General features: G+C 33.4%; 4 protein-coding genes across 4 annotated transcripts; 3 read left to right on the forward strand and 1 right to left on the reverse strand.

The window, feature by feature from the left end:
* Window positions 1-247: 247 nt before the first annotated feature.
* Window positions 248-3,136, reverse strand: LOC106118140 (homeobox protein TGIF2LX). Its single transcript, XM_013312698.1, has 4 exons — window positions 2,966-3,136; window positions 2,236-2,514; window positions 1,886-2,045; window positions 248-1,201 (listed from the first exon to the last, which is right to left on the reverse strand). The coding sequence occupies exons 2-4, from the start codon at window positions 2,346-2,348 to the stop codon at window positions 644-646; spliced, it is 831 nt and encodes a 276-aa protein (XP_013168152.1). The 5' UTR covers window positions 2,349-2,514; window positions 2,966-3,136; the 3' UTR covers window positions 248-643.
* Window positions 3,137-4,894: 1,758 nt separating this feature from the next.
* JhI-21 (Juvenile hormone Inducible-21) lies at window positions 4,895-20,623 on the forward strand. Its single transcript, XM_013313045.1, has 7 exons — window positions 4,895-5,331; window positions 7,138-7,436; window positions 12,410-12,535; window positions 13,046-13,187; window positions 17,963-18,086; window positions 19,118-19,318; window positions 19,888-20,623. The coding sequence occupies exons 1-7, from the start codon at window positions 5,189-5,191 to the stop codon at window positions 20,287-20,289; spliced, it is 1,437 nt and encodes a 478-aa protein (XP_013168499.1). The 5' UTR covers window positions 4,895-5,188; the 3' UTR covers window positions 20,290-20,623.
* Window positions 20,624-21,828: 1,205 nt separating this feature from the next.
* LOC106118160 (NADH-ubiquinone oxidoreductase 49 kDa subunit) lies at window positions 21,829-23,341 on the forward strand. Its single transcript, XM_013312722.1, has one exon. The coding sequence runs from the start codon at window positions 21,840-21,842 to the stop codon at window positions 23,205-23,207; it is 1,368 nt and encodes a 455-aa protein (XP_013168176.1). The 5' UTR covers window positions 21,829-21,839; the 3' UTR covers window positions 23,208-23,341.
* A 328-nt stretch (window positions 23,342-23,669) lies between these two features.
* On the forward strand, window positions 23,670-26,499 carry Snx21 (Sorting nexin 21). The gene is made up of 4 exons (XM_013313049.1): window positions 23,670-24,050; window positions 24,267-24,488; window positions 25,404-25,597; window positions 25,941-26,499. The coding sequence occupies exons 1-4, from the start codon at window positions 23,826-23,828 to the stop codon at window positions 26,062-26,064; spliced, it is 765 nt and encodes a 254-aa protein (XP_013168503.1). The 5' UTR covers window positions 23,670-23,825; the 3' UTR covers window positions 26,065-26,499.
* The last annotated feature ends 376 nt before the right edge of the window (window positions 26,500-26,875 follow it).

The following is a 26,875-nucleotide window of genomic DNA, read 5'->3' on the forward strand; positions in this document are numbered from 1 at the left end:
GCGTTTCATAAAGTGCCCAGAAGTTATATGCAAAATTGTTACACATTACCTTTTTTGTTGCCTATCATTTATATTAATTAATTTTATATATAAAATTCTCCTGTCATATTTGTTACCATACTCATTCGAAACGCTTTGACTACAATCTTTATGAAATTTTATAAATATATTCCGTAGGTCTGAGAATCTGCTACTATCAATTTTTTAATCCCGTGCGGATGGAGTCGCAGACGATTGTTAGCATAATATATTGACGAAATTTATATAGAAAATAAAAGACGGATATGCTTAAAATTATTATAATTTGCATGTAACACAATCTTTGGCATATATGATTTAAACTTATGACCAGTCTAAAAGAGATCAAAACATTATGGCTACCTTAAAACGATATTCTATTTGTTTTTAACTTGAGCAATGTAAAAAAATGCAAAATTGTATCAAGACACATCTCAAACAACATCTGTGAAAAACCTTACGAAACAATTTGATATTTTTTTTGGAAAACTACACTAGAATAGTTTGTCGATTGAGTTGGCACGTCGGTCAGACGAGTAAACTTATTCGCCGCGTGCCAAATTCAATAGGTCCTATAATTGTTTTGGAATATTATGATAATTTTGGTGTCTGTTGTACAGAAAAGTTAAGGTGCTGTCACACGGCTCGTGGCGGATGCTAGTGCGGTCAGTGCAACTGCTGCTTCCACTTCATCCCGGTCGTGACGCAAACTGTTCATTGACATCTGTGATTTTGAATCAATCTTCCGTCGTCTACCTTCACCCCACCACGAATAGTTAGACTCACTAGGTTGAAACCGTGCAGCGCTTTCTAACCATTTGCTTAGAAGAAGGGGACTCGTAATGTTCTTTGAGTTTTCAATTTTTCCACTCAGATCGATCTCATTGGAGTTATTATTGAAGCTTTCGCATTTCTCAGTGGACAGCGACGAATCGGTGTCTGGATGATTGTACTCTTCATTAGATTCTGGACTACTTTCGAGTCGAGCATCGATGTCCAGAGCATCATCAGGATGAGGCTCGGGTTCGCTCCAAATGCTGTCGTCTGAGCAGATGCTGAATTGTTCGACGTTGCCTTGTGCTCGATCGTTGTAAGTACGAATCAGATGGCCCCATGTTTGTTGGTTTCGATCTGCGTTAACATTTTTTAACTTTCTTCTCCAATTGGCAAACCAGTTGCAAATCTGGAATCAAAACAAGAGTTCATTATTCTAGTCTAGAAACGAAATTATTAACTTCTTTCTTTCCCTTAAAATATTATTCATGCTTGTACTTTTATGGAAGTTTATAGAATTGTCATGAAAACAAAAGTCTAACGACGTTGTTGCGGTTAAGCCTATCGCCCACGGGATGCGAGTAAATAGTTTTTACATATGTTATAGATCCGTACTGAATAGAGTCGTTTACCCATTTTTTTCAATGAGAAAGGGATAACAGCATGTTTTTGTACATGACTTGGCTGTGAACTCACGATAATGAAATAAAGTACTGTTCCTTTAAAATATTTCAAACAATATTCCATTTCATCGGTTTAATATTACCCGAAAACAAAATGTTGCTTTGAAATAAATCAGCAATGATGAACGTTATAAAATGTTGTAAATTATTCGCTTTCTTGTTTATTATACTTATTATTTGCAGTCCAAGCTATGTCATAACGTTTAAGTGCGCGCTAACTTATTATTTGCAAATCAAGATCGCATCTTCGGTTGTGTCTAACCAAGCAGTGACAAAAATAGTGCCTATTTATGTACAAACGGTAATTCTTGGCATAAATCCAATTAGGTTGCATGTAGGTACAAACATATCTACTTGAAAACATGTATTGTTAAAAACTTTGTGTTACTGAATACATAAATCTACAATACCTGTATATAAGTGAGCCCTGTTTCTCTCGAAAGATATTTCTTCTCTTCTCGGTTTGGGTAAGGATTGTCTCTTCGACGAACGAGCCAATCTTTCAGATATCGTTTTATTTCTGGTGTGAACAGCCTCTTCTGTGGTCGCTGACCTGCGACTAAGCTTCTCCTATAAACATGAAATTAAAATGTAATTTTTGCTGTAAAAAAATTATGCAAGTGTTCGTATTGTGTCGTATTGTTCGTGATGAGCGAATGAAAGGTCAGTTACATATAAATAAGTACTTAATTCGAGTGTGACGCACAAAGAAAATAATACATCAGTACTAGAATATGAAAGTAATGAGTCATCGACTAACCGAGTATATCTCCTGTTTCGCACCGGCCTCAAGGACTTTCCGCTGTCTTCTTTAGACGGCGATCCATCCATGTTTGCCTCTTTCGCTTCCAGATCTCTTTGGATAAGTGTCATCGGGTTACAATTTTCCCGTCTTCTTCACAAAATATAATACGACGGATTCAAAAAACAATAATTAGTTGTGTTCAGCTATGTGCGATGCAAGCACGTGCGATGGGCCCGTAGCTTGCGACACGACTCGTGGCCCGAGATGTTGTCGCCGTGGGGGATGCTTACTGATCTATTAAAAAATAAAGACATCAAGACACAAATAGAATCTGTTTAAGGCATGCGTTTAATCGAATCGAACGTGAGATGTAATCGATTGTTGATCTGATATCTATGTACCGATGTAATAAAACACGATGGTCACATTCCACAAAACGTTTTTGGGTGTTATTTGTTAGTGCACGTTTTACCGTATTTAAATTCAATATATTTGCAACTTTTATTACAGAGCACATAATGGACTTTAATCAAATACCTTTGTTTCGAGTAATTGTATTCAGTAATCATCATTAAAAACAAAAAACATGCTAACTGTTACGTGTACTATCGAGGTCAATGTTCTGGCTTGTTCACGTTTAATATTTTCACTCGATGGCTATATCAGAAGTATGTTCACAACGAGAAAACGTATTAAAGGTATTAATATAACACTTTATTAATAATTATTATTTAAATGTACGAACCTGTTTGCGGGAAAGCTCGCGGGCTGTGTGAAAATGGCGTCGGATAAACGGGCGAGAGCGACGGCAGCGCCGCGGCGCGGGCGCTACATTTTGCTGCAAATTCATGTTATTTCAGGATGTCTCCCGCGATGTCTTCAAACACCGTTCAAACAAAAACAGTGATCATGTTTTTTATTTAACTCGCACAAATGACACACAGTTGTAGTAAAATGATACAAAATAATAGAAAATGATTAGTTACTTTATTTCATACCTTACTTTTTTTTAGATCATATGTATAAACAGTTCGATGTTTGTAATTTGATACCGTTGAAGGGATATCACTGATTCGCGACTTGTTTTTAAAGCATTAAAAGAGAAGGGATTGTACCAAGTTATTTTTATCAACAGTGTTATAATAGCAAAAGAGTTAAAATTATTTTATTATTTTCTAGGTGTGGCTGACTGATGTTTATTTCTTTATTATTGCGAATCGTATAAAACAAAATGCTCATCCAATTAATAATGGATTCTGGGCACTGCACGATTAAAATAAAAAAAGCGCTAGACATACCTTCGTAGAGGTATTTATTTACATATGTGCATACGTAAATGAATATAATCGTCCTAATATTATTGTTCTTGCGTAGAACTTAGGAGTAGGAAGGTCATATTTTAATGGATGTGCCCAACCAATTTTGACAGACAGTCTTCCTTGTTTGTAAATAAATAACTCGTTTTATATTTATGAGTTATTTGTAATGCTTTAACACTTGCTCATAAATAATTAAATTATATTTTTACGAAACAAATATTTTGTTATAATATTTTTGTTTTGTTTTTTGTACGGACGACCCAAGCTAAGCTAATCTGTTCCAGTTGGCTTTTTTACCATTCTCTATTATTGATTATCAAAAAAAAACATCGTTTTTTTATATTGTCTTTATTTTAATACTCGTTAGGCGATAATATTATTTTGTATTTTTTTGTTATTTTAAATTTTATCCGCAGATTAAAGTTAAATTGGATGAATTAAATAATAATAGATTTATAATTTAGATCGTATAGTTGTTATTGATAGTAAAATAGTAGAAAAATGGTAAGTCGTCATATAAATCAAATTAATGAATAATAATGCGGTGTCAGGAAACACGTGTGGAAAACATCACATCGCAATTCTTAGCATTGTAGTTGTACACACGTTCCATTTTATTGCCGTATCAGTAAAAATTTTGTCTTTATTTTAAACGATTAATAACGCAAATGTTACGTTTTTTAATAGGTAAACATAATTTAATTTCTAATGGGAATGTGCTAAAATTATCCTATTTGTTTCAACTTTGGTGTCAGTCTAAAAAGCATGCATATTTTAGCAAGCTTGGCGAATATTAATGCCATTAAAATTTGGGACCCTAACGCACACGCAACAGTTTTATTTCTCTTGCTTATGTGAGGTTTTGAGTCTCTCTTTTTGTTGACGCCTTCGTATCGGATTGCTCACGTTTAGGCATTTTTATGCCTACGTAAAAGTATGTATAAGAATAAACTACGCCAAGGTTTCCTGTCAAGAAAACAGTCTCTACTGTAAACGATCCGCATTACCGCTAGTTACTACAAATGACGCAACAAAAGTGTGAGTGACATCATTGAACTTCGTCATCTAACAAGTAGAGTAGATAATACTTTCAATGAATCAAACTGTAATATGTACGAAAGGATTTCAATAAACACAAGTTTAAACTGCAACAAAAATGGGGGCCAAAATATTGTTCAAGTTGTAGTTAAATTTTATTTAATTTTCCCGGGCGATATCCGTTGAGACAGAACGTCAGTATAAAACAGGTACCTTGTCACTTATAGAGCCGTCTCTTTTGCTCCTGTGATAAATGATATATGTTTCTTTTTCTAACCGCGCACAGCTGGCCTGACGGCATCGCGTGCAAGCTACATAAAATCACACTAGCACACATGCGCCGCGGTCGTCCCTCGGTTCGTTTGTATGACTTGCGGCGAGCGCTCGCGTGTTTCACAGTTTGACGTGAACTTGGTTACTATTTTACCTTAACAACCACTGTTAAATATAAAAATGTTCAACCAAAGTGTGTTAGTTAAATAGAAAATATCATAGTGGTCACAACAAGTCAAGCACAGCAATCACGTACTTTGGTCGATAGTAAAACACATTTCTCGTAAAATCCACGTGCGTTGTGTTTACCGGTGTTTAACTGATTGATTTTTTACGTTATGGGTGAAGAAATACCAAACGGGGACACGAAAGTAGTTTTAAAGCGAAAAATAACCCTATTCAATGGTGTCGGTATTATAATTGGAACAATTATCGGCTCTGGAATTTTTATATCGCCGACTGGAGTCTTCAAATACACAGAGTAAGTATACCTAACATATTTTCCCGCCTTTTTATATTTAGCGAAATATTTTTGTTTTATGGCCTGATATGAATTCTATGGACGTAAAAAAAGTAAAGCTAATATGTTGTTTGATAAATGATAACAATATTCATGTAAAAAATTCTATCTTCTCATCCGACCCTTTTTTTGCGAAACCCAATTTGTAGTTTTTTCACCGATCCTCCCTTAAGGTCACATGTTTAGATCGAACCGTTAAAAACTTATAACTACAATTGTAATCACCTAAAATATTATGACGACACAGACAGAGTAACAGGAAGTTCAATAACAGATTTCAATTTACATCCTTGTGTTTCTCGAACGGTACGCTAAATTAGTCCATTCTGTCGCTTGTTTGATTTATCTATACTAATACTAGCCGCAGCCTGACTAATTTTTATGAAGATTTATATTCATATTCAGTAGGTTTTAGTATAGCCAATCTATTTTAATATCGCTGGGATGAAGTCGTGATTTCGGCCATGGGCCAACCATCAGTTGCCCTTGTGCAATAATTCTTGCTTTCATTGTTCATGAATTAAGAATCTATGGTAGTCTATGTTTAAGGGTAATACGGAGCTTAATATTAATTCTTCGTGGATATCATCAATACTGCAATCTTGACCTACTCCTCTTGAAGAGATCAAATCTTCGGTTTCGTCCCCACCGAGGGGCTCAAAGCCTGCCTAAGTTAGGGGTGACTAGGCCACAGCCAATCACTGTGACCCAGTGCGTTTTGATTCATTTTAACAAATATCTTTGAATTTCTTCAATGTTTTCCTTCACGCTTAAGATTCCTACATCGGATAAATGTTGGTACGTTACGCTAAAATCAACTACATCTACCAAACTCCTACTAAAGGGTGGCATTAATTTACTTTCCTCTCTGTAATGTAACTCAACTCTAAACTATAGGCAAACGGTGCTAAACGAGTTTATTTAGAAATATCCGTAAAGATGTATTCCACGAAGTAACATGGGCAATAACATCAGCCGGAAAAAAACATACTTTCCTTATTGAAAATAACAATGGAAATCTGGTCAATTCCAAAGAATCTTGAAGGATAGCAGCCAATTTTGTTTTTTTATTCATATAATGATTATAATACTTCTTGTCACCTAAAGAATAGCGTGACTATTAATAATTTAGTACATTAATTCATGGTATAATCTTTTTGTGTTTAACGTCTAATAGTGTTTGTCTTAACTTTCCATGAAGAAATATTTTTTTGTTTGTTTTTCAATTGTTTATGTCTATAAATATTAATCACTTAGACCTAAGTGATCATCGTTAAGTTAGCGTGCTCCTTTTAAGTTGAACGGCAGCCGTACTCCGAACAAGTTACTTATAAGGCCAAGGTTGATACTGCCACAAATAAAACTTATATCTACACATATTTTGCTTATATCTGCAACTCCTTTAAGTTTGCTGTATTGACACTAATATTTATTGTATTTGCACGCTATTTCAAGTGGAATATTTTGGATACATTTTGTCTTAAAAATGTATATTTAGTCTTCACTAATATGTAGTCACCATAATCACACTATTTCGATAAAATACTCCGATTAACGACTTAAATAAAAACACACACAGGCAGAATAAGGATTTCCTATTCGCAAGTACTTGCGATCAATTGTACGTTCCATAAATTCAAATTGAATTTAAGGTCTTACTAATTTCTGCAAAGGCCCTTTCATACTCCGCCTGCGCTTAGTATGGTAATGCTTTTAAAATTTCATTCATAATAAGTTAAGATTATAAATAAATAACAATTGTTTCAGATCGGTAGCAGCATCATTGATAATATGGCTAGCCTGTGGTTTGCTATCGACTTTAGGAGCACTGTGTTACGCCGAACTCGGGACTTCGATCATGAGGTCTGGTGGTGATTATGCTTACATTTACACGGCGTTCGGTCCTCTGCCGGCGTTCTTGAGGATCTGGATTGCACTGCTTATCATCAGGCCGACGACACAGGCAATAGTGGCATTGACTTTCGGACATTATGTGGTGAAGCCATTTTTCCCAGAATGTGATCCCCCACAAGATGCTGTTAAGCTGCTTGCTGCTGTTTGTTTGTGTAAGTTTTTCATATATTGCCGTATTTACTCAAAATAAAGACTCTTTCACAACAGATGACATGGCTGATTGTCAAGTAAATTGGTATAATGTATATCTATGGATATAAATGTTCACATTGATCACATACTGATAGCGGCAAATTTTGGAGTAGGTTGGCATGTCATTTGACCCCAATTATTAGCAAGAGGCGACTGAACATACTTATTTCTTACCATTGTATGTTGAGAAATAACACGGAAACGAATTAAAAAATGATTTTAATTGAATTTGATTTATAATTAAGGGTTAAATAATGTGACTTTGATTTATATCCGTGCTTGAAGGACCATATTTATAGTACAAGAGCCAACAATAATGACTACATAGTACTAATAAGTATTAAACTAATTTATCACTACTTAATTGACTTTCTAGAACGATTTGAATAAGCATCTTAAAGAGCAGAATCATGATTTCGGCGCCGAGTTGTCGCTGTAAAAGTTGTGCGCGAGTCACGTCTGTCCAAGTCGTTAAGATATCATTAGACGGCCATTCTCTCATTACCAGCATAGTTTTCTTATCCACTATGTGATATTAAATCCCCTTACAATATGCACTTTATCTCAATCTCTTTGAAGCACTTATGACTATCGATTATCGAATTATGCTTATCAGCATTCATAAATATGCCGTGATTTGGTTTCGAATACTTTAAACTGTTTGTATTAAATTATGATGGACAATTATTATTTATTGAATTGTAACTTAAATATCTATAGTCGAATTCAATCGAAATAAGAAATTATAATAAACCTATCTAAATATTTTTACCTTTCATCATCATCATCATAATCAGCCTAAATTTGTCCACTGCTGGACGTAGCCGTCGCCCATCGATTACCACAATGCCCGGTCCTGTGCCGCCCGCATCCAGTGCACTCTCGCAACCTTGACCAGGTCATCAGTCCATCGTGCGGGATGCCTACCTACGCTGCGTCGACCCGTCCGCGGCCGCCACTCAAGGACTTACAAACCTTTTAACTTTATAAGGCTGTAACTATAGACTTAAAGACATATATTTTATGTAATTAATTTAAACACTAAAACTTTTCAAATATTGCGAGAGAAAACACATTGTTTTCTCTGTCTTTTCTAAGGAGATTGAAAGGGATGAGTTGCCATATTTAGATACACATTCACTTTTCTGCTGTAAAATGAGTGGAGGCGATTGATGTAAGCATTTCCTTTGACATAGGTAAACATAATAAAAAAAACGAGAAGTTGTTCTATTGACGAAATAAATATATTAAAACTCGAGTTAACCTTTTCACCTCGAACAAAATAACTATTGTTTACAAATAACAGATTCCCTTCGGTGTAATAAATCATAGAAGAATGCAAATTGACAATTTTAAATGAGTATTAATTTTATTCAAATATATTTGCCTATTTCAGCAATTTTGGTCGTGAGGATTTATATTTATTTAATAAGGTCGTAACAAGATGAAAAACTTTTGTTATTGTTTCTATTTGATTGCTTAAACTATCAAGTACAGTAGTGATGATTCAATAGTTCATTCCAGTCACTTATAATTATTTTATGTCCCAGCGAACGGAAAGTTTTCGTCACTGGAATTTTAACGATTTAAATTATACGCGTTAGCAATTTACTCGTAGCATTTAAATTTAACTTAGCATTCGAACTAGTAAAGTGGAAGTACCAAAGGTAATAAAATATTATTTTTAAGTTCTGATGGGTTCTTGACTATTCTAGATTGAATTTAATGTAGCTCTCTAATCAGATCTTTTAATAATAAGGCCATATAAATTCTTAGTTCACTTATATTATAATACACTAAATATTCCTTTATTATGCTGTTTACTACGTGGGTTTTAATATGCCATAATACGGACTTCGTTATAGATGTTATTTTGATTTGACAGGTGCATTTTAGGGATGTGCCGTGAAAAATTATGCGGGTTAACAAAAAAAAACGATTCGTTTTATTGACGTTTTTATTTTCATACGAATCATCCTATTTAAAATGTCATTGGGAATCAGACATTTGATATGGAAGCATTTTGTTGACAACTGTAATACAATGGCAGGCTAAATAGACTTGTTTACAGTTTATTCGGAATGATTGCGATTTTGTTACCGGTCAGTAACAATGTTGTTTTGAATGTATACTTGGAACAGGGTCCGATTCATTTAAACTTACAAATAAATTTTTTTTTTTTTTGCAAAATTGGACAGTAATTATTTGGCTTCCTATCTGTCCTCATTAGCTATCTAATTCGTTATATTTGGCAAGTCTTAATACCTCGGGCCGCGGAGGAGAGCGAAATCGTGCCCGTGGCCCCGTCCCGATGCGTTGGAGGAACAGAGAAGTTTAGTGGGTATGCCTCCGATATGGAGGAGAATCCCACATAACTAACACGTCCCCCCCGGGGCGCGGAGTATGCATAAAGCATTCCTCTCTGGAAAAAAAAGTCTTAATATCTCATAGTGACTGCAAAAATTGAATAATACACATCTTAAGGAAGTTTTGCATACATGTCAATGGGCAAACAAGTTATGTAGGAAAAATTTAACGTACCTACAGTCCCATTGACTATTACGTATTACGGGAATTCCCATTTACAAGTTAGGTTACTTTTATCTCTATGGTAATATTTCCTTACAAAATGACAGTGCTATGTTTTTAAATTAAAAAGTATTTAATGCATTATTAATTTATAAAAAATGTATAATAATTAATTGTCAATAATAATAATAACACTAAAATATATATGAATTATTTACCTAAATAGGTAACGAATGTACTTGTATTTATGTGTAAAGCACGTATGAAATTACACTATAAAAAACTTATCCTATCAATATCGAATCAACGACCTAAAAAATAAGTATCTTCGCTCTAAAAATTACCCCACGTACATACAACTTGTCATCGACCTTTAAACCTTTTTTTTAAATTAGCCTGAGAAAGGCTTTATAATCTTGAAAGTTATTTTTTAGGCTGTTAATTTGTTAGAAATAAATATGATATTCAATGTTTGTAAAAATGTTACCCTCAAGGGTGTAAATCAACAATAGGGGATGAAAGTTTGTGTTAGAATATGTGAATGTTTTGTGAGTTTAAAACGTTTTGTTGTTATGTATAATATAATACTATAAGTGTTAGTAAAATAAATAGCTTTAATAATTAAAATGCGTGGACGAAGCCGCGGGCACAACTAGTAATAAATATAGCCGCATACGAAAACGTGCATATAGTATACACGTTTTCGTATGCGGCTATATGTGTATGTAAGTAAAACGTTTGACTATCCACATTAATATACTCGAAGTCCACTACAAAATGTATCACTTTAAAGACTAATAGAAGCAAATTGACATAGAGGCCCAATTATTCGATTGATCTGCCTCCATTTACTTCAATTGCAGAACTTCCTCCTAACCTTATTATTAGTCATCTGACCACTATGCTCGATAAACACTAGTAATTACTATACATACTTTTATATCAAACTTAACATTCTAGATAGCAAAAACTAAGTGATAAACAATCTAGTTATGTACAAAAGCGAGTTTTTAGTTTCTTTAATTTTAATAAGGGTATTAAAATCACCATGATCCTGGCTGGAGAAAATTGTTGTTATCACCGATTTTAATGAATGTGTTTAAATCAATCTGTTGATCAAAGATGGCGAACTACATATTTTGGGTGAATGACAGAATTGTACTCTTTTTGGTCATGTAATTTTTATTTTAATGCAAATAGATTTCTTTAAAACCATGAACATTAACACATCTAAACTCGTCGAATACAGTTTCGCTTTTCGCAACTTCTAGCTACAGCACTTGAATATCAATTAAGCCTTTCATTTAGCGTACGAATAGTCTAATTTGCGGTCAATACATTCAATGTATGATATTGCTTCATGTTTCTACGTACTTTTATGAAAAGCTCAGATCGATTAAACGAGCATATTAATAAGTAAATGGTTAGACTAGCATACGTACTTCGCAATTCTCATTAATAATAAATTACCAGATTAACTACTACAATTGGCAAATTATTTTATACTATGCAATTTAACTATCATATAAATTATATGTTTTATTCATTAAAATTACAAAAATATTGTAATTACAGTAAAATTTTATATATAAAATTCTCGTGTCACAATTTTCGTTCCCATACTCCTCCGAAACGGCTTGACCGATTCTCATGAAATTTTGTGAGCATATTGAATAGATCTGAGATTCGGCCAACATCTATTTTTATTCCCGCGGGGACGGAGTCGCGGGCGACAGCTAGTAATCTATAAACTATTGCTGTAAAACATAATGATAAATCCGATTTCTTTCTTGTATATGGTGACATTATTTTGTAGACGCTTTCATATCTTCAATCACAGAACTTATTACATTTGTTACATCATCTTACAGCAATCAAATGATGATTTAAAATCCATTCTGTTGATGGATATTATTTGTCATATGCTTCCTATTTATTACTTATACACAATACATACTCTGACTGAATAAAAATATAATATGTAATTTAAAACTGGTTTTAATACATTGTAATTCTTTACAATCTAGAAAATGTCACTCGACCTTTTTTTAGATTTTATTCAGTTTATTCGGTCACATTGTTGACTAAGACGTGGATACCTGGAACAAATCATAAACATTTATAAAAATGTTATACATAAATAAGCAATTATGGTCTTAACTTAAAGTGATGGTAGAGATTATGGATCAGAGAAAGTGTATTATAGCTGTTGATGACTCCGCCTGCAGCATTCTCGCTCAGACGGATGTATTTAGATATGACACAGCAAGATCCATGCAGCATTTCGAGAGATACATTCTAACAAACATACATCCATACATCAAAACATTCGCATTTATAATATTAGTAAGAAGTAAGATATCGCTAAAGTATTGGATGACTGTATAAATAATTTTCTTTGAAGGTGTCCTGACTGCGATCAATTGCATCAGCGTGAGATGGACTATGCGCATCCAGGATGTGTTCACATCTTCCAAGCTGCTGGCTTTAGTAATCATCATCATTGCTGGCTTGTACTATATCTGTATAGGTAAGTGATAATTCATCAACATAGTCGTAAATCTATTACATCTAGGCATCACGTTCAAATTGCCTGTCTGCTGCCTTTTAAACAGTTAACGTAATCTTGACATGAGGTCCTATTTTTAGTATCGTTTGATAATTTATAATAAAAAACAAAGTTTCATGACAATTATCTTTATCTGCTTCGAAAAAGAGTATTCCTTATTAAACAACGACAAATTCTTGTCATTTTGATATCAACCATTTATCGTATTTGTTATAAAAACATTCGGTACGTTTTATATTGATAACTGATAGTTAAATGTCAGGGTCTTCGAATGTGAACTTGTTCCTGGTACTTTGACTTCAAATTATATTTGAAAATTTTGTAGAAATAAAAGTGCATTCATTTAAAATGGACTCGAAGGACCAAATTAATCTACTAAGATAAATCGAATTGAAAACAAATTCGATAGTACTTTTAAGTACATTTTCATCTTCATTTAATTTATAAGACTTATTTTATTTTTTGTTTTAGGAAACACTGAAAACTTCCAAAAGCCTTTCGAAGGTAAATACGATGCTGGAAGTATTGCGCTGGCATTTTACTCCGGTCTCTTCGCATTCGGAGGTTGGAATTATCTTAATTTTGTCACTGAAGAACTTCAGGATCCTTACAAGTAAGTTGATATGGAATTTCCAAACTATGACACAGTACAGCTTCAAACCATTTACATGTTTACAAGTAAATGAAGTAATTTTAGGAAACTAGGTTATAAGGTAAAGTAAATGTACACAACATGATTACACAAATGTGTAAAAGGATGAAAAGAGCAGATTAAACACTTAAAAAATTAATGACGTATACTTAAATTAAAACTGTTACAATTTTGGGGGTTAATAAAAATAGAATGGAAAGAAGATATTGCATCTTTCCATATATCTTTGTCAAAAAAATGTAGAACGTAAAGATGTCTTATGCAAACTATACAATATTCTTATAGGAATTAAAATTAGCGGGTCATGTTACGACCTAGTTAGTTGTAGTTAACAACTAAGACAATACGCATGTTTAATATGTTCACCTCTGACATGTCATTAGCTGCATTATATACTTACTAAACCTTATTGAGGTTTTTCAGCCTCGTTAATTTTCCTAGTAAATTATTTCTGAGTAATTTCCGTATTACGCACGGACCGACATCTCGAGGCCGAGGGATCTGTTTGTGCGGAACTCGGTCAAGTGCAATCGTATCTACCGACACTCACAAGCTTATCGTAATATCAAAAATTATTTTGTCAAAGGCTTAATGTTAATAGTGCTCGGAATATAGGTCCCTGTCTATGCCATGATAAGACAAGCCGCCTTATAATGAAAATGCAGTACCTACTATTAAATTTAAAAATAATTTCGTTTAAATAACGTTGAGTAAACCCAGTTATCAATTTTATTTTAATATTGCCATTTTAATAGGGAGAAAGAAAGAAGGAATAACAATTCGCAATTTATTACTATAAACTAAATAACAAATCTCTCTGTTAGCTTCTGTGATACTTGATCAACTTAAGTTTATAGCTTTAGAAAGTTTATAGTTATAACATTACTACATAAAGGTTTTTTTAAGTTACTTCATATAAAATATTACATCTATTGAATATCAAGAATACTTATTTTATGTCAAAGATGAACGTAAAAGAGATCGTTTCAAAGCTGATACTGAGTTTGTTCTTTTAACAAGCCTCATTATAACGACGGCACGTATCTTGCGATACTGTTAAAAGATACTTATTTATATTTTAATACTGCTTGATACATGGACGTTATTTTTATAAAATTTCTGATTATGATAGTTCAAATTATATAACTCTTATGTACCTATTATGTATTATGACTAGAAAAAATTTGCAATCGTTAACGTAATTATTATAAACACCAATAAGACATGAATTGTAGTGCAATGTAAATTATTTTAGAGTGTGTTTTTTGCAATATTTTATTTAACAAACCTATTTTTGTTTATGTACATCGAACCTAGGACCCACAGATGACAAGTTGACCTTATGTCACTGAGCTATTACAGCTTACATTTTTTATATGCGCGTATATTATTTATAGAAAAAATGACATTACCATTTCTATATTCTTATACTTTGTATTGCTATAAATTGTGTAATTAGAACTTTACACGTGGGTAATGACAATGTAGAGATTTTGGCGACAAATAGGAATTGGCTTTGCAATTACATTAGATGTTTAATGTGTCTAGCAATAGAAATAGTGATTAACACGTTCCATGCCACGTTTTCTTTGTATGAAAGTGAACAGTGAACGTGTTTTATTATTGAGAAAGCGTGGTTAATTCAAATTGTGGCTTGAATTGCCATTTGATCTATCTCAAAGATAGAGTTACGACAGTTGACTTTGATTTTGCATAGTCGCTATATAATTTAACTAGCTGTCGCACGCGACTCCGTCTTAGACTCTAACTCCGGAATTAAAAAAAAAACTTGATTAGTAGCTTTTTAGCCGACTTCAAAAAGAAGGAGGTTATCAATTCGTCTGTATGTTCTTTTCTATATGTGTTACCGCGTAACACCGCCCCTGGTGCTCCGATTTTGAAAAAAAAACTTATTCGAAAGGTTTTGCTTGCATGTGGGTCCCATTTTTTTTTCATTTTTCGTGTTCTTCCAGACTATTTTCTATATCAGTACCAAATTATAGCGAGATCCATGACGCCGTCCATCCATCTATCAAAACATTCGCATTTATAATATTAGTAAGGTATTAGTAAGAAGTAAAATATTAGTAAGATTAGATGTAGATGGCATCTGAAATGAATTTGTTTTACCACATTCACTTGTTGGTAATGATAATGATATGTACGAAAGATCTTTAAAAATAGAATACATTCCATTTTTCTTTTATCACTGGCAACTTGTCGGTTGCTGTTTGTTGTCAGTTGTCACTGTCTCTATATATTTATAGAGCTGTCAGCTGGCTTGTTGAGTTAACTAAGTTTTGCTCTTAAACCTCTGTTCCTTATTAAAGCCAAGCTGGTATAATGAGTTCCCAGTAAGCCTGGGAATTGGATTAACCCGGTCGCTCCCGGTTAATCCAATACAAGCTTCATAGATTGACTCACCATCTTTGTGCAATATACGTTAAAAGTGACGAAACTTTTTAATTACATTTTTAAATCTTCAGTTGTCTGTCTTACATTATTTTTAATTGTATACTTAGGATCAATAGAAATTTAATATCAATACTTCGTTATGTACTACTAGCTGTCGCCCGCGATTCCGTCCGCGCGGAATTTAAAAAAAAAACACTACATTAGCCTATGTGTTCTTCCAGGCTATGTTCTACATCTACATCCGTACATCAAAACATTAGCATTTATAATATTAGTTAGACTTTAAAATTAAAGGTAGTAGGTACATAGGAATAGAGATAAAGAGTATGAAAATTACATCAGGGTCAGTGAAAGCAAGATGAGATTTTAACAGATAGCCAATAGTGGCGTAGCCCTGCAATAGAAAGCAATTGATGGCACAAATACTTGTCAAGATTGTTTATGTTGTTGAGATTGGACTCATTTTCTTTTAATCTTCCTTTGTGTCAGCATGAATGTGAAACATGACTCAATTTACGACAGAAAGGGGAAATAACTTTAAATAATATTCCAACGTTCTTACCATGAAGGAAAACATCGTGATGCAACCTGCACGTATCTGCGAAGAAAATTCAAATATATGTCAAGTCAACCCGCACTGGGCTAGCATGGTTAATTATGGCCTTGTCACCCCTAACTTACGGGAAGCTCTGAGACCCGAATAAAGGCTTATTTTATTTTATATGACTCCCTCAATGGGGACGTATAGTGAACTGATGATGATGACTATTGCAACTCACTGTTATTCAAGTATTTTCGGTTCTTAGTTTTAGTTATATTACATTCTTCTTTAGTAATTAGTTTATGAAAGAAAAGGAAGCTTATCTTTTAAAAGACAGTGACGGGAAATATCTATGGTCGTTTAAGATAAATATAGGAATAGTATTATTGCCAATGGTGATACAATACTTCATATAATGTTCGTTAAACATTCTCTGAATTCTTCCTTTATTTTTTACTAATTGAATCTGACCTTCCTTTTTGTAATAGCATAATGAACAAAGAATTACTTACTTATACTAAGCAACATAGCTACAAAACATCTCAAGTCAAGGTCGTAACAATGGAAAGGCAGAGATTATGGTTTTCCAATAGACGCGGTTTTGGTACCTCTTCCACATTCATACATCTATAGGCTACTTGTAATTTCCCTTTGATCCGCTAATGAAAGTTCTTTCAAGTGTGATAAAATTAATACTTTTAAATATTCTTTATAACGAAGAAAAGAATCGAACGTAATTAATACTTGTGTATCTTTAGAAGCTAAGTAATGGAAATCTTTCTATCGAATCTTTTCATTTTCTACAAGAGCCCTCTTGAGACTTACAAACACTCTTCGTATAAAGGCTTTTTATTTACGCTATGAGAAAGTAGGCTATCAGTGCTTTATTTAGAAATCCTCATTCAATTCCCTTGCGAGAATATCATTATGGGAAAAATAAAAATGTTTGCTGTTTTGAATAAGATATTTTTAAAGTTTGTCATTATAAATAAACGTATTTGTGACTGACCTTATTCAGCTGAATATCAAAATGAAATATTCAAATCGATTGATCGAAATTTAACATATAGCATTGAAGTAATGCGCAATGTGTTCAACTTTTGCGCTGTCACGATCGTTGTTCTGTGGTTAACAAAATACAAACAACCATTCCATCCTATAATGTATGAAAAAGGGGTGGTTAAAGCACTTGCGTTAGAAAGATATGTGGGTCGGTTTTATCTTTGACACCATTACGACTATTGCATGAATTATTTATATGCCCGCGAAAGACTATTACTTGTGCTCTACAAGAATCTCAGTGTAAGGGACCCATATGATAAAAGGAAATACATTATTTATATCGGAGTGTGTTTTAGATCTATTGATAAAATATATTGTTTCACATAAACTCAAGCATAGAAAGCATAATAAAGCAGTTGTCACTATGCAAGTTAGGACCGTAGCCGCAGCGTCGATGTTTCAGGGAATAAGCACTTGACATGTAATCTGCAAGCCATGGGTTCGAATCCCGCTATGTATCAATGTGGTTATCGATTTCCGATTCCTAAATGTATATACATTTATCTAACGTCCTCATAGTGATGAAATTCAAAGATATGTATGAAGTCAACTAATCCGCACTTGGCCTGTGTGGTTGGCCTAATCACTGCTAATTTAGAGTATGCTCCGAGCTTCTCATTGGAGACATATAGTGAGTTGATGATGATGAAACTAGGACCCATAACTACCTAACAGCGTAAACTTAACTTAATTATAAAGATTGGTTTTTGCGTTTCAGAAATCTGCCTCGTGCAATTTGGATTGCAATGCCCATGGTGACTATAATTTATGTGATGGCAAACCTCGCGTACTTCGCAGTCGTCTCTAAGATGGAGATGATGTCGAATCCCGCTGTTGCCGCTGTAAGTATTTTGTCTAAATTGTTTCTATTTAAAATCTTATTTACATTTTGGTTATATTACATTGGCCTCTTTCTTCATACAGTATTAGTTTAATCAGCAATTGTTTATGTGACGTGGCCTAACCTGCGACCTAAAAGTATTAGATATCTTGTAATCGCATGTTTTTGGACAATGACAATCATTATCTTTAACAAAACATCTTAATTATCTCATTGAATTATAGTTAAACAGTTACATTGAATTTATATTCGGATTCAGCCTAATTTGATAAAGGTACAAGGTTAGAAAAGAGAAGAGTTATGAATATGTTTTTCTGAGCTCCAGTGATTACGGTAAACCAGCGTGTGACCACAATCCTACATGATGCTAAGTGGTGATGTGATCCAAGTATGATACGTGCTAATTTAGTATTGTGCATATTCACCATAAGCTTAAAGATCTTTACATCTATATATATATATATATATATATATATATATATATATATATATATATATATATATATATATATATATATATATATATATATATATATATATATATATATATATATATATATATATATATATATATAAGAAAGTCGTGTTAGTTACACTATTTATAACTCAAGAACGGCTTTACCGATGTGGCTGAAAATTGGTGAGGAGGTAGCTTAGGGCCAGGAGATAGGATACTGTTTATTCATTTTTTTTCGAATTCATGCCTTGAAGAGTTGCCATTAATTTAACTTACTAATATTATAAATGCGAATGTTTTGATGGATGTGATGTGGATGGATGGGTGGGCTACACTAATTTTTTCTATATATCCAAGCGGACGGAGTCGCGGGCGACAGCTAGTGGTATATAAACGAAAAAAATTATGTATTTTTATAGATTTCTACACAGAAATACACATACCCTCCTAAATGGGACTATTGTCTTGTTTCACAATTTTGCTTACTGTTTGACTTACTGACTCATTCATCCATTGAAAATTGATACTGTCATCTGTATGCTGCATATGTTAATTTGGTCTTTTTATTCTTTCAGGTGTTCGGTGACCGGCTGTTCGGAAGCTGGAGCTGGGTGATTCCAGTGTTCGTGGCTCTGTCTACCTTCGGCGGTGTCAACGGTGTGCTCTTCACCTCCGCGAGGTTGTTCGCGACAGGCGCGCAGGAAGGACACATGCCTGCTTTCTTCTCCTTGTTCCATATAGAAAGACAGACGCCGATACCGTCCTTGTTCTTCACTGTGAGTATTTTGATTACTAGTTAGTTACGTACAATTGCTACTAAATAGCGGCTGCAGATATTTGCTGTTATGAATATGGAAGGACGTTGAAACAACCAGATCAGTTTTTTTGGCACTAAATGTAAAATCGAATTAATGAAAAGAGGAAGGGATTGGCAATAAACACATGGCTTAGTCCTACTTCAGGAGTCAAGCCTCCTACATAATTATGTGAATGAGTGTTACTACAGTAAAAAAAAATTATATGATGCATGCTTTGTTAAGTTTTATGTTGGATAGTGGTGTGAAAACAGTAAATAAAGAGAAAGAAATAAATAAATTCTAGCTTGATACATCCACGCGTTCCTGAGAAAAAGGGTCTTGACAGACAGACAGACGGATGGACAACAAAGTGATCCTATAAGGGTTCTGTTTTTTTCTTTTTAAGGTACGGAACCCTAAAAGGAAAGTCCTTCGGTATCTTATTCATCATAAGTAATGCAAAAATAAGAAATCAAGCTACCATACCTTAATTTTGGAGTACACGTTTCAACTTATTATTGTTAATTACGTTTTTTTTTAATTTCCAGTGTGTAATGTCTCTCCTGATGCTGACAACAAGCAACGTATTCGATTTAATAAATTACTTCTCTCAAACTTTGTGGTTATCCGTCGGAGTATCGGTTATTGGAATGCTTTGGTTAAGACGTGCGAAACCAAATATACCACGACCGATTAAAGTGAACATTATGATACCCTATGTTTTCTTAATTGCTATCGGCTGTCTGGTCATCATTCCAGCTATAACCAATCCTAGGGATACAGCTATTGGTATAGCTATTATGTTATCAGGGATTCCTGTATACTTTTTGTGCGTTAAATGGAAAAACAAACCGGAAAGTTACCATGTTTTCTCAGGATGTATATTGAGGTTTATGCAGAGGCTGTGCTCCTGTGTCTACGTGGAGGCAGCAGAGAAGATGACCAGCTAAATATATTCAGTACAAGATGAACCAAACTACTGCGGACTAGATTATGTATTTATTGTATGAAATTTGCTGAGAATGTATGTTTCCATTATATTATGGATTTTTAATATAGATAATTAATGTAATATTTGTTTTTACATTTTTATAAGTTAAGCGAGCAAATAATCCATATCATAAGTATAGTTGTTTTCAGATATCTTGACAGCTCTTAACTTCGCGCGAGTCGCTATGCAAAACATGCGCAGAATTTGCGTCCCGGTGACCTAATTTAGTTCTCTTTCCCTTCCCATCCCTTATCTTATAAGGAAAGGATGGGAAGTGGAAGTGGACTTTCCGGATGAGAGGATGCATGGGAATGGAAAATATTTTCTATCTGTGCATCCCCTCCTCCGTCGATTAAAGGTAGGCAACGCATATGCAACTGCGTATGTCTATGGGCATTTGTCACCTTATGATATAAAAAAACACAATTTTTTTGAAGCGGGATGAGGGGGCTCTCAGAATATTTGAAAAGAACTATACCAAAATGGTATGTTGTATGTAAAATGTATAAAGGTGCTTCTACATAGAAAAATGATATCTCATTCCATACGCGCGAAATATCTGCATAACCCATATAATATTATGAAAGTTATATTTAATATTTCTGAGCATTTTGTAGTTTACTGTTACTACTTATGTTATACAACAGACTGAATTATTTGTTGCCTTTTTATAAATATAATGGGACACTATCTATTTTTAATATCTGATAGAAAATAACTTTTACTACGTGATTGCTTTATTCGTTTTACTATTTATAAAATTAGTTTTTAGTTTTTTACATATTTAATTTTAATTTATAATAAACTTAATATCATTCATAATATATCTTTATGAAAATAAACTTAATATACCTTAATAAAGTTATCATTTTTCCAACCACTTCCAATAACAAAACTATATAAGTATGTACTAACAATTACAGTATTATCTTTACTTTAAAGTTTAACTATCTATATTTGTTAATGGACTTATTAAGTATTTGTATTTAACAAGCTGTCGTTCGCGAATCCGTCCGCATGGCATTAAAAAAATGACTTAATAAGTATCCTATTCCTAAAATAAGGTAGGCTACGAGCCCCTCAGTGGGGATGTACAGTGAGCTGATGACGATGTAGTAGCCTATGTGTTTTTACAGACTATACTTTACATCTATGCCAAATTTCAGCGAGATCCATGCAGCCGTTATGGAGATACCTACAAACAAACATTCATTCAAACAATCGCATTTATAATATTAGTAAGATAGTGGTAGAGCCAGCAATAATATTTGTTGAAAGAATTTGCTGGCTCGACCAGGGAAATACCGTGACCACCAAAGAGTATGTAACTACTTCGTAACCACATAGAAGACGACATAAAGTTGAAGCACTTACGCTTTTCATAGAATACTGGCAATTAATGAAATAAGAAGTATAAAAAAGAAAATTTATTTATGAATAATAATGTCATATTTGACATATTGATTTTAAAATGTTGTAAATGTTATTGGTAATTTAATATTGGTAAATATGCGATTACTTAAATTATTTTCAGCTTACAATTTACAACATGTTCGACATATAAAATTAAATACACCATCATGTGGCCCCCGTTGGTATCCCGACTTGGAATTCATAAAAGGAATATCCGGGCCAACTATATTCAGAAACGAAGCCTCGGACAAATACTACAATGTAATTTACAATTCACTCGTACGACCGGTAGAAAGAAAACTTCAAAATATGTGGATTAATTTTGGTCCGCAACATCCCGCCGCCCACGGAGTGCTACGGCTTATTTTAGAGTTGGAAGGTGAAACTGTCGTTCGTGCAGACCCTCATATTGGTTTCTTGCATCGAGCTACAGAAAAATTAATGGAAAACAAACATTATAATCAAAGCTTACCCTTCATGGATCGCTTAGATTACGTATCCACGATGGCGAATGAACAAGGATTCGTTTTAGCAGTTGAAAAGTTACTAAATATTGAAGCTCCTCCGAGAGCAAAAGCTATTCGAGTTATGTGCGCCGAATTATCACGAATAGCAAATCATTTGTTGAACGTATCGGGCACGGTGCTAGATGCTGGAGGTATAACTCCATTTTTCTGGATGTGCGAGGAACGAGAAAAAATTTACGAACTGTTCGAAAGAGTGTGTGGCGCTCGAGTGCATAATGCTTATTTTAAGCCAGGAGGGGTAACAATGGACATACCCGTAGGCTTTTTAGACGATGTATACGAGTTTTGCAGCAAGCTCGGGGAGCGGTATGACGAAACTGAGGATCTTGTCACTGGCAATAGGTTGTACTATGCTCGCACCGCTGGTATAGGCTCTGTGAATGCTCACGATGCAATAAATTTAGGCTTTACGGGCCCAATGTTACGGTCTACTGGAGTGAAGTGGGATTTACGAATCTCTCATCCTTACGATGGATACGATCTATACGATTTCGATGTGCCCGTTGGTACCTTTGGAGACAGCTACGATAGACACCTACTGAGATTATATGAAATGCGCGAGTCACTGAGAATTATAAACCAAGTCATTGATACTATTCCAGAGGGAGAAGTGCGAACCGATGATTCAAAAATATCACTACCTCTGAGACAGGAAATGAAAACCTCGATGGAAGCACTGATACATCATTTCAAGCTATGCACTGAGGGATATGTAGTTCCTCCCGGGGCTACTTATACGTCCGTTGAATGTCCTAAAGGAGAATTAGGACTATACATGGTAGCAGATGGCACGTCGAAGCCGTATCGTGTTCATTTGCGACCATGTTCATATAATCATTTAGCAGGTTTGGCTATAATGGGTAAGAAGATGATGCTTGCTGACATTGCTATTATTATAGCTACAATAGACATAGTGTTTGGTGATATAGATCGCTAAGTAATAGACCTCAATATTTTCCAAATAAAGGCGTTTACTCGACATAGCTATCGAAAAAAGAAGACCATAGTGGAATATGAAATACTTATTGTTATTTTCGATGAATGTTACTGTTTATTACATTCTCAAAGAGATCATGTAGTTTTATTTTTATTTACGCTGATAACTTTGGCGGTATTAATCAAGCTGTGATAGTGGTGGATAGTTATCAGAGCAAATATTTCACTTGTTACCTATGTCATGTCATGTCAAGTTAGTAGAAACAATAGAACACGGATTTTTGTCGGTTTATACATTCGTTTATTCTTTATAATTAGAGGATTGCAATACCGAGATAGCTTATTACGTACGGATGTTGGAAAAACGAAAACGAAAATTATAAAACTATAATCAATTTTTTTTTCGAACGGCAATAATTTTGATTTTTACTGTCAGTGTTATCTGTCATTGTCACTCAATGTCATTGCTTCAAAAACTTCAAATCATATTCAATAACTTCTTTATTTATGATTGTTACAAGTACAATGCTACATGTTGAATGTGCTAATTAAGTTCTAATTTTTATAATTAAACCACCAAAATTTTTGTGTCTTACAAGTTTCATAAGAGTTATAAAATATGTTGAGATTTGAAATTGTCTCATCAAGAACAGTGGAAGGCGAAGATAAAGAAAAAAAGTTTGTAGCTTATATGTTACAAGTGCGACAAGATGTTTCAGATTCAATGGCATTTGATCCTGATCCTGCTAATGTGGAGCGAAGATATACAGACTTTTTGTGTCTTTACAATGGATTGAAGAAGGATTTTCCAGCTTTATTGAATAATGTAACATTTCCAAGAAAGGTTTGTCGCTTGTTCTTTACTAATCCTTTGTTTATTAGAATCAATGTATCATCGCTATAATTATATTTTTATCAATGATTAATTAGATTTTGAAATCGCATTTTTCTCTATAGCTCTTTGTCTGTAGCTGTTCTTAGGTATACCTGTATACTGTTTTGTTTTTTAATAAATTAAGAATGTCTTTTAAATTAAAGCTTTTGTAATTTATATTCACAGATTTTAATGGGTAATTTTGACCCAAATTTAATATCAACCAGATGTACTGCATTTGAGTCATTGTTGAGTTTGATAGCCAATGAGTCACGGCTCAGGGATTCACCTGCGTCAATTGCATTTTTTCAAGAGGTGGAGCTGAAGGAAGCTAAAAGACTGATAGATGAAGGCAAGTTTGATCAGGCACTGTCTGTCTTGGAGAGCAGTTTTAAATTATTGAATAAGGTAATTTTTATTTATAATTTATACCATGTTTAATTTAGTATATCGCTGACATGAATGGTACATGGCATCGAATAAATAATTTGCAAGTTTTTTGACAAATATTTCATGAGAAATAGTATGTTTTAGATTGGTGAAGCCTGTAGAGTGATAGAATGATCATCAAATCTGTACTACTTTCATGATAAAATGGATTAAAAATGTATTGAATTGTTACTTGTGGTTGATGTGACAATGTATAGATATTTTCGCTTGACAATTGATAAATAATGTCATAATTGAGAGTGTTACAAATGTTAGGTATGATCACAGTGGTCACATGAGTAGATAAAGCATGTTTAACTTGCTGGCTTTATTTATTGAGATAACAATTAAATATGTTTTCCCAATGAATAACAGGACATGTCTGATATGATTGGAAAGCTGTTTCACGCATAACAGTGCAATAAAATGTTTTGATCTTTATTTTTTGGAAGGATTTTGTTTTTATTCATGTACATAGGTCACATCTGTGTTATATAAAAACAAACTTAATTAAACTTAGTTCCCGCCAATTATTCTCACCTTTTAAACCTTCCCTCGACCACCATGAACATGTCAAGACCAAGATAAGATAAATCTTTTCAGCTGTTCTCAAGTTTTAGCAAGACTAACAAACAGCAATTGATATTTATATATGTATAAGATAAGATTATTAATATTTTTCTTTAAGTATCAGGGAATCTAAAGGTACCTTCCTACTCCTGAGATATAATAAGATAAAGAATAAGGTTAAGTGGGGTTTTACCCACTAAACCCCCATGGTAGCCATCCTTTAGTGCCAATTTCTCTAAAAATAGTGCAGTGACCACTATGAAAAACATAATAAACAAGTAAATTAATAAGTTCGTGATGTTGATATTTGTCTTATAATTCCAGGTGTATACTGACAGATCTCGGGTGGTTCTGAGCGTTTTATGTCGTATAGTAGCATGTGCTGGGGCGAGTGGTGGTGTGCTGGCCGGCCCGGTGGAGCGTTGGGCTCAGCTTGCATTGAAACGATATGAAGCTGTCAGTGACTCGGATCTATTGCTTATTTATGTACCACTGTTACATACTTGTATATCTATTTGGTTAGTATAATACATTAATTTTGGATACTTTTAATTTAGTTACATTTTTTCTATTAACTAGCACTCGGGAGTTTAAGGCACTTAATGGTGGAATAATTTTCTATGTGGGATTACATTGGAGGATAAATTTGGATAGATGGATGTTAGGCCGGTGGCCTAATCTAGTCCTCTTTTCCTTCCTACCCTTTTTCTTGTAAGGAAAAGATGGGAAGTGGAATTGGACTTTCTGGATCAGAGGATGCAGCTAGTTTTTAATATACAAATTGCATGTTTGCTTAATATTTTTTTCCTGTAGAAATAAAAGTAGAGAAATTTACTTATAGTATTTTATTTTCAATTCCAGGGACACATTGGGAAAAGATAAATCTAAATTAATTGAAGAATTAAATGGTCTTCGCAAACGTGGCATGAAAGTGGACTCGGTTCCGAGTCTCATGGAGGCAGTTGATAATTTAATTATTATTTAATGTAATTATTCGTAAGTCAAATCGCTTTATATGTATATAATCAAATCAAATTAATATATAATAATAATGTGATATTTAGGAACTGCTTAGTATTTAAGACATTCTATTTCTAACCTAAAATAGTCAATTATCGTAATCCAACATTTTTGGGTTTTATATTACTTTTAATGCTTTAAATAATTATATTTTATTTCTAGTATTTATATTTTTTGAGCCTCTATAATTAAAAAAAAAGTTATTGACAGCTTTTAATAGGTAGATTTTAAAATGAGCCATTTTCAGCCTATTTAACCATTGATATGCAACTAAAGAAGTTCACAATGCTTATTATGTGTGCCTAAACTTTACATCTTACGTAGTAATTAACATATAAGGATAGATATATTAAAAACTATTTGATATATGATCTTTTTAGTATTATAGGATTTCTTATTTAAAAAAAATCCTTCTGTGTGTGTTGCCAGTAGTTTTGCTCCAAAAAAAATAGGTATGATAATTTAAAATTGGTTACATTTGCTTATTTTATTAATTAAATATCTAGTCGTCACCACAGATTATCTTCTCAGAAATAATTATATTAATTTGACTTAATCAGTAATAATTATATTAACTAGATGAAATAGGAGTATAAAAATACCATAAACTATATTGTTTTCTATATAATTTTAATGGCGCAATTTAAATGTAAAGAAAACGCTACGCTGTATCGAAGTATTTTGGAAATATCTGTACGCCTAAAAATAGTCAGATAAATATATATATATATGTATTTTTTTTTTTAATAGCGAAATCTCTTTTTTTGTGTGTTTGA

Source organism: Papilio xuthus, unplaced genomic scaffold, assembly GCF_000836235.2.
Source record: "Papilio xuthus unplaced genomic scaffold, Pxut_1.1 DF827597.1, whole genome shotgun sequence".
Taxonomy (NCBI): Eukaryota; Metazoa; Arthropoda; class Insecta; order Lepidoptera; family Papilionidae; genus Papilio; species Papilio xuthus.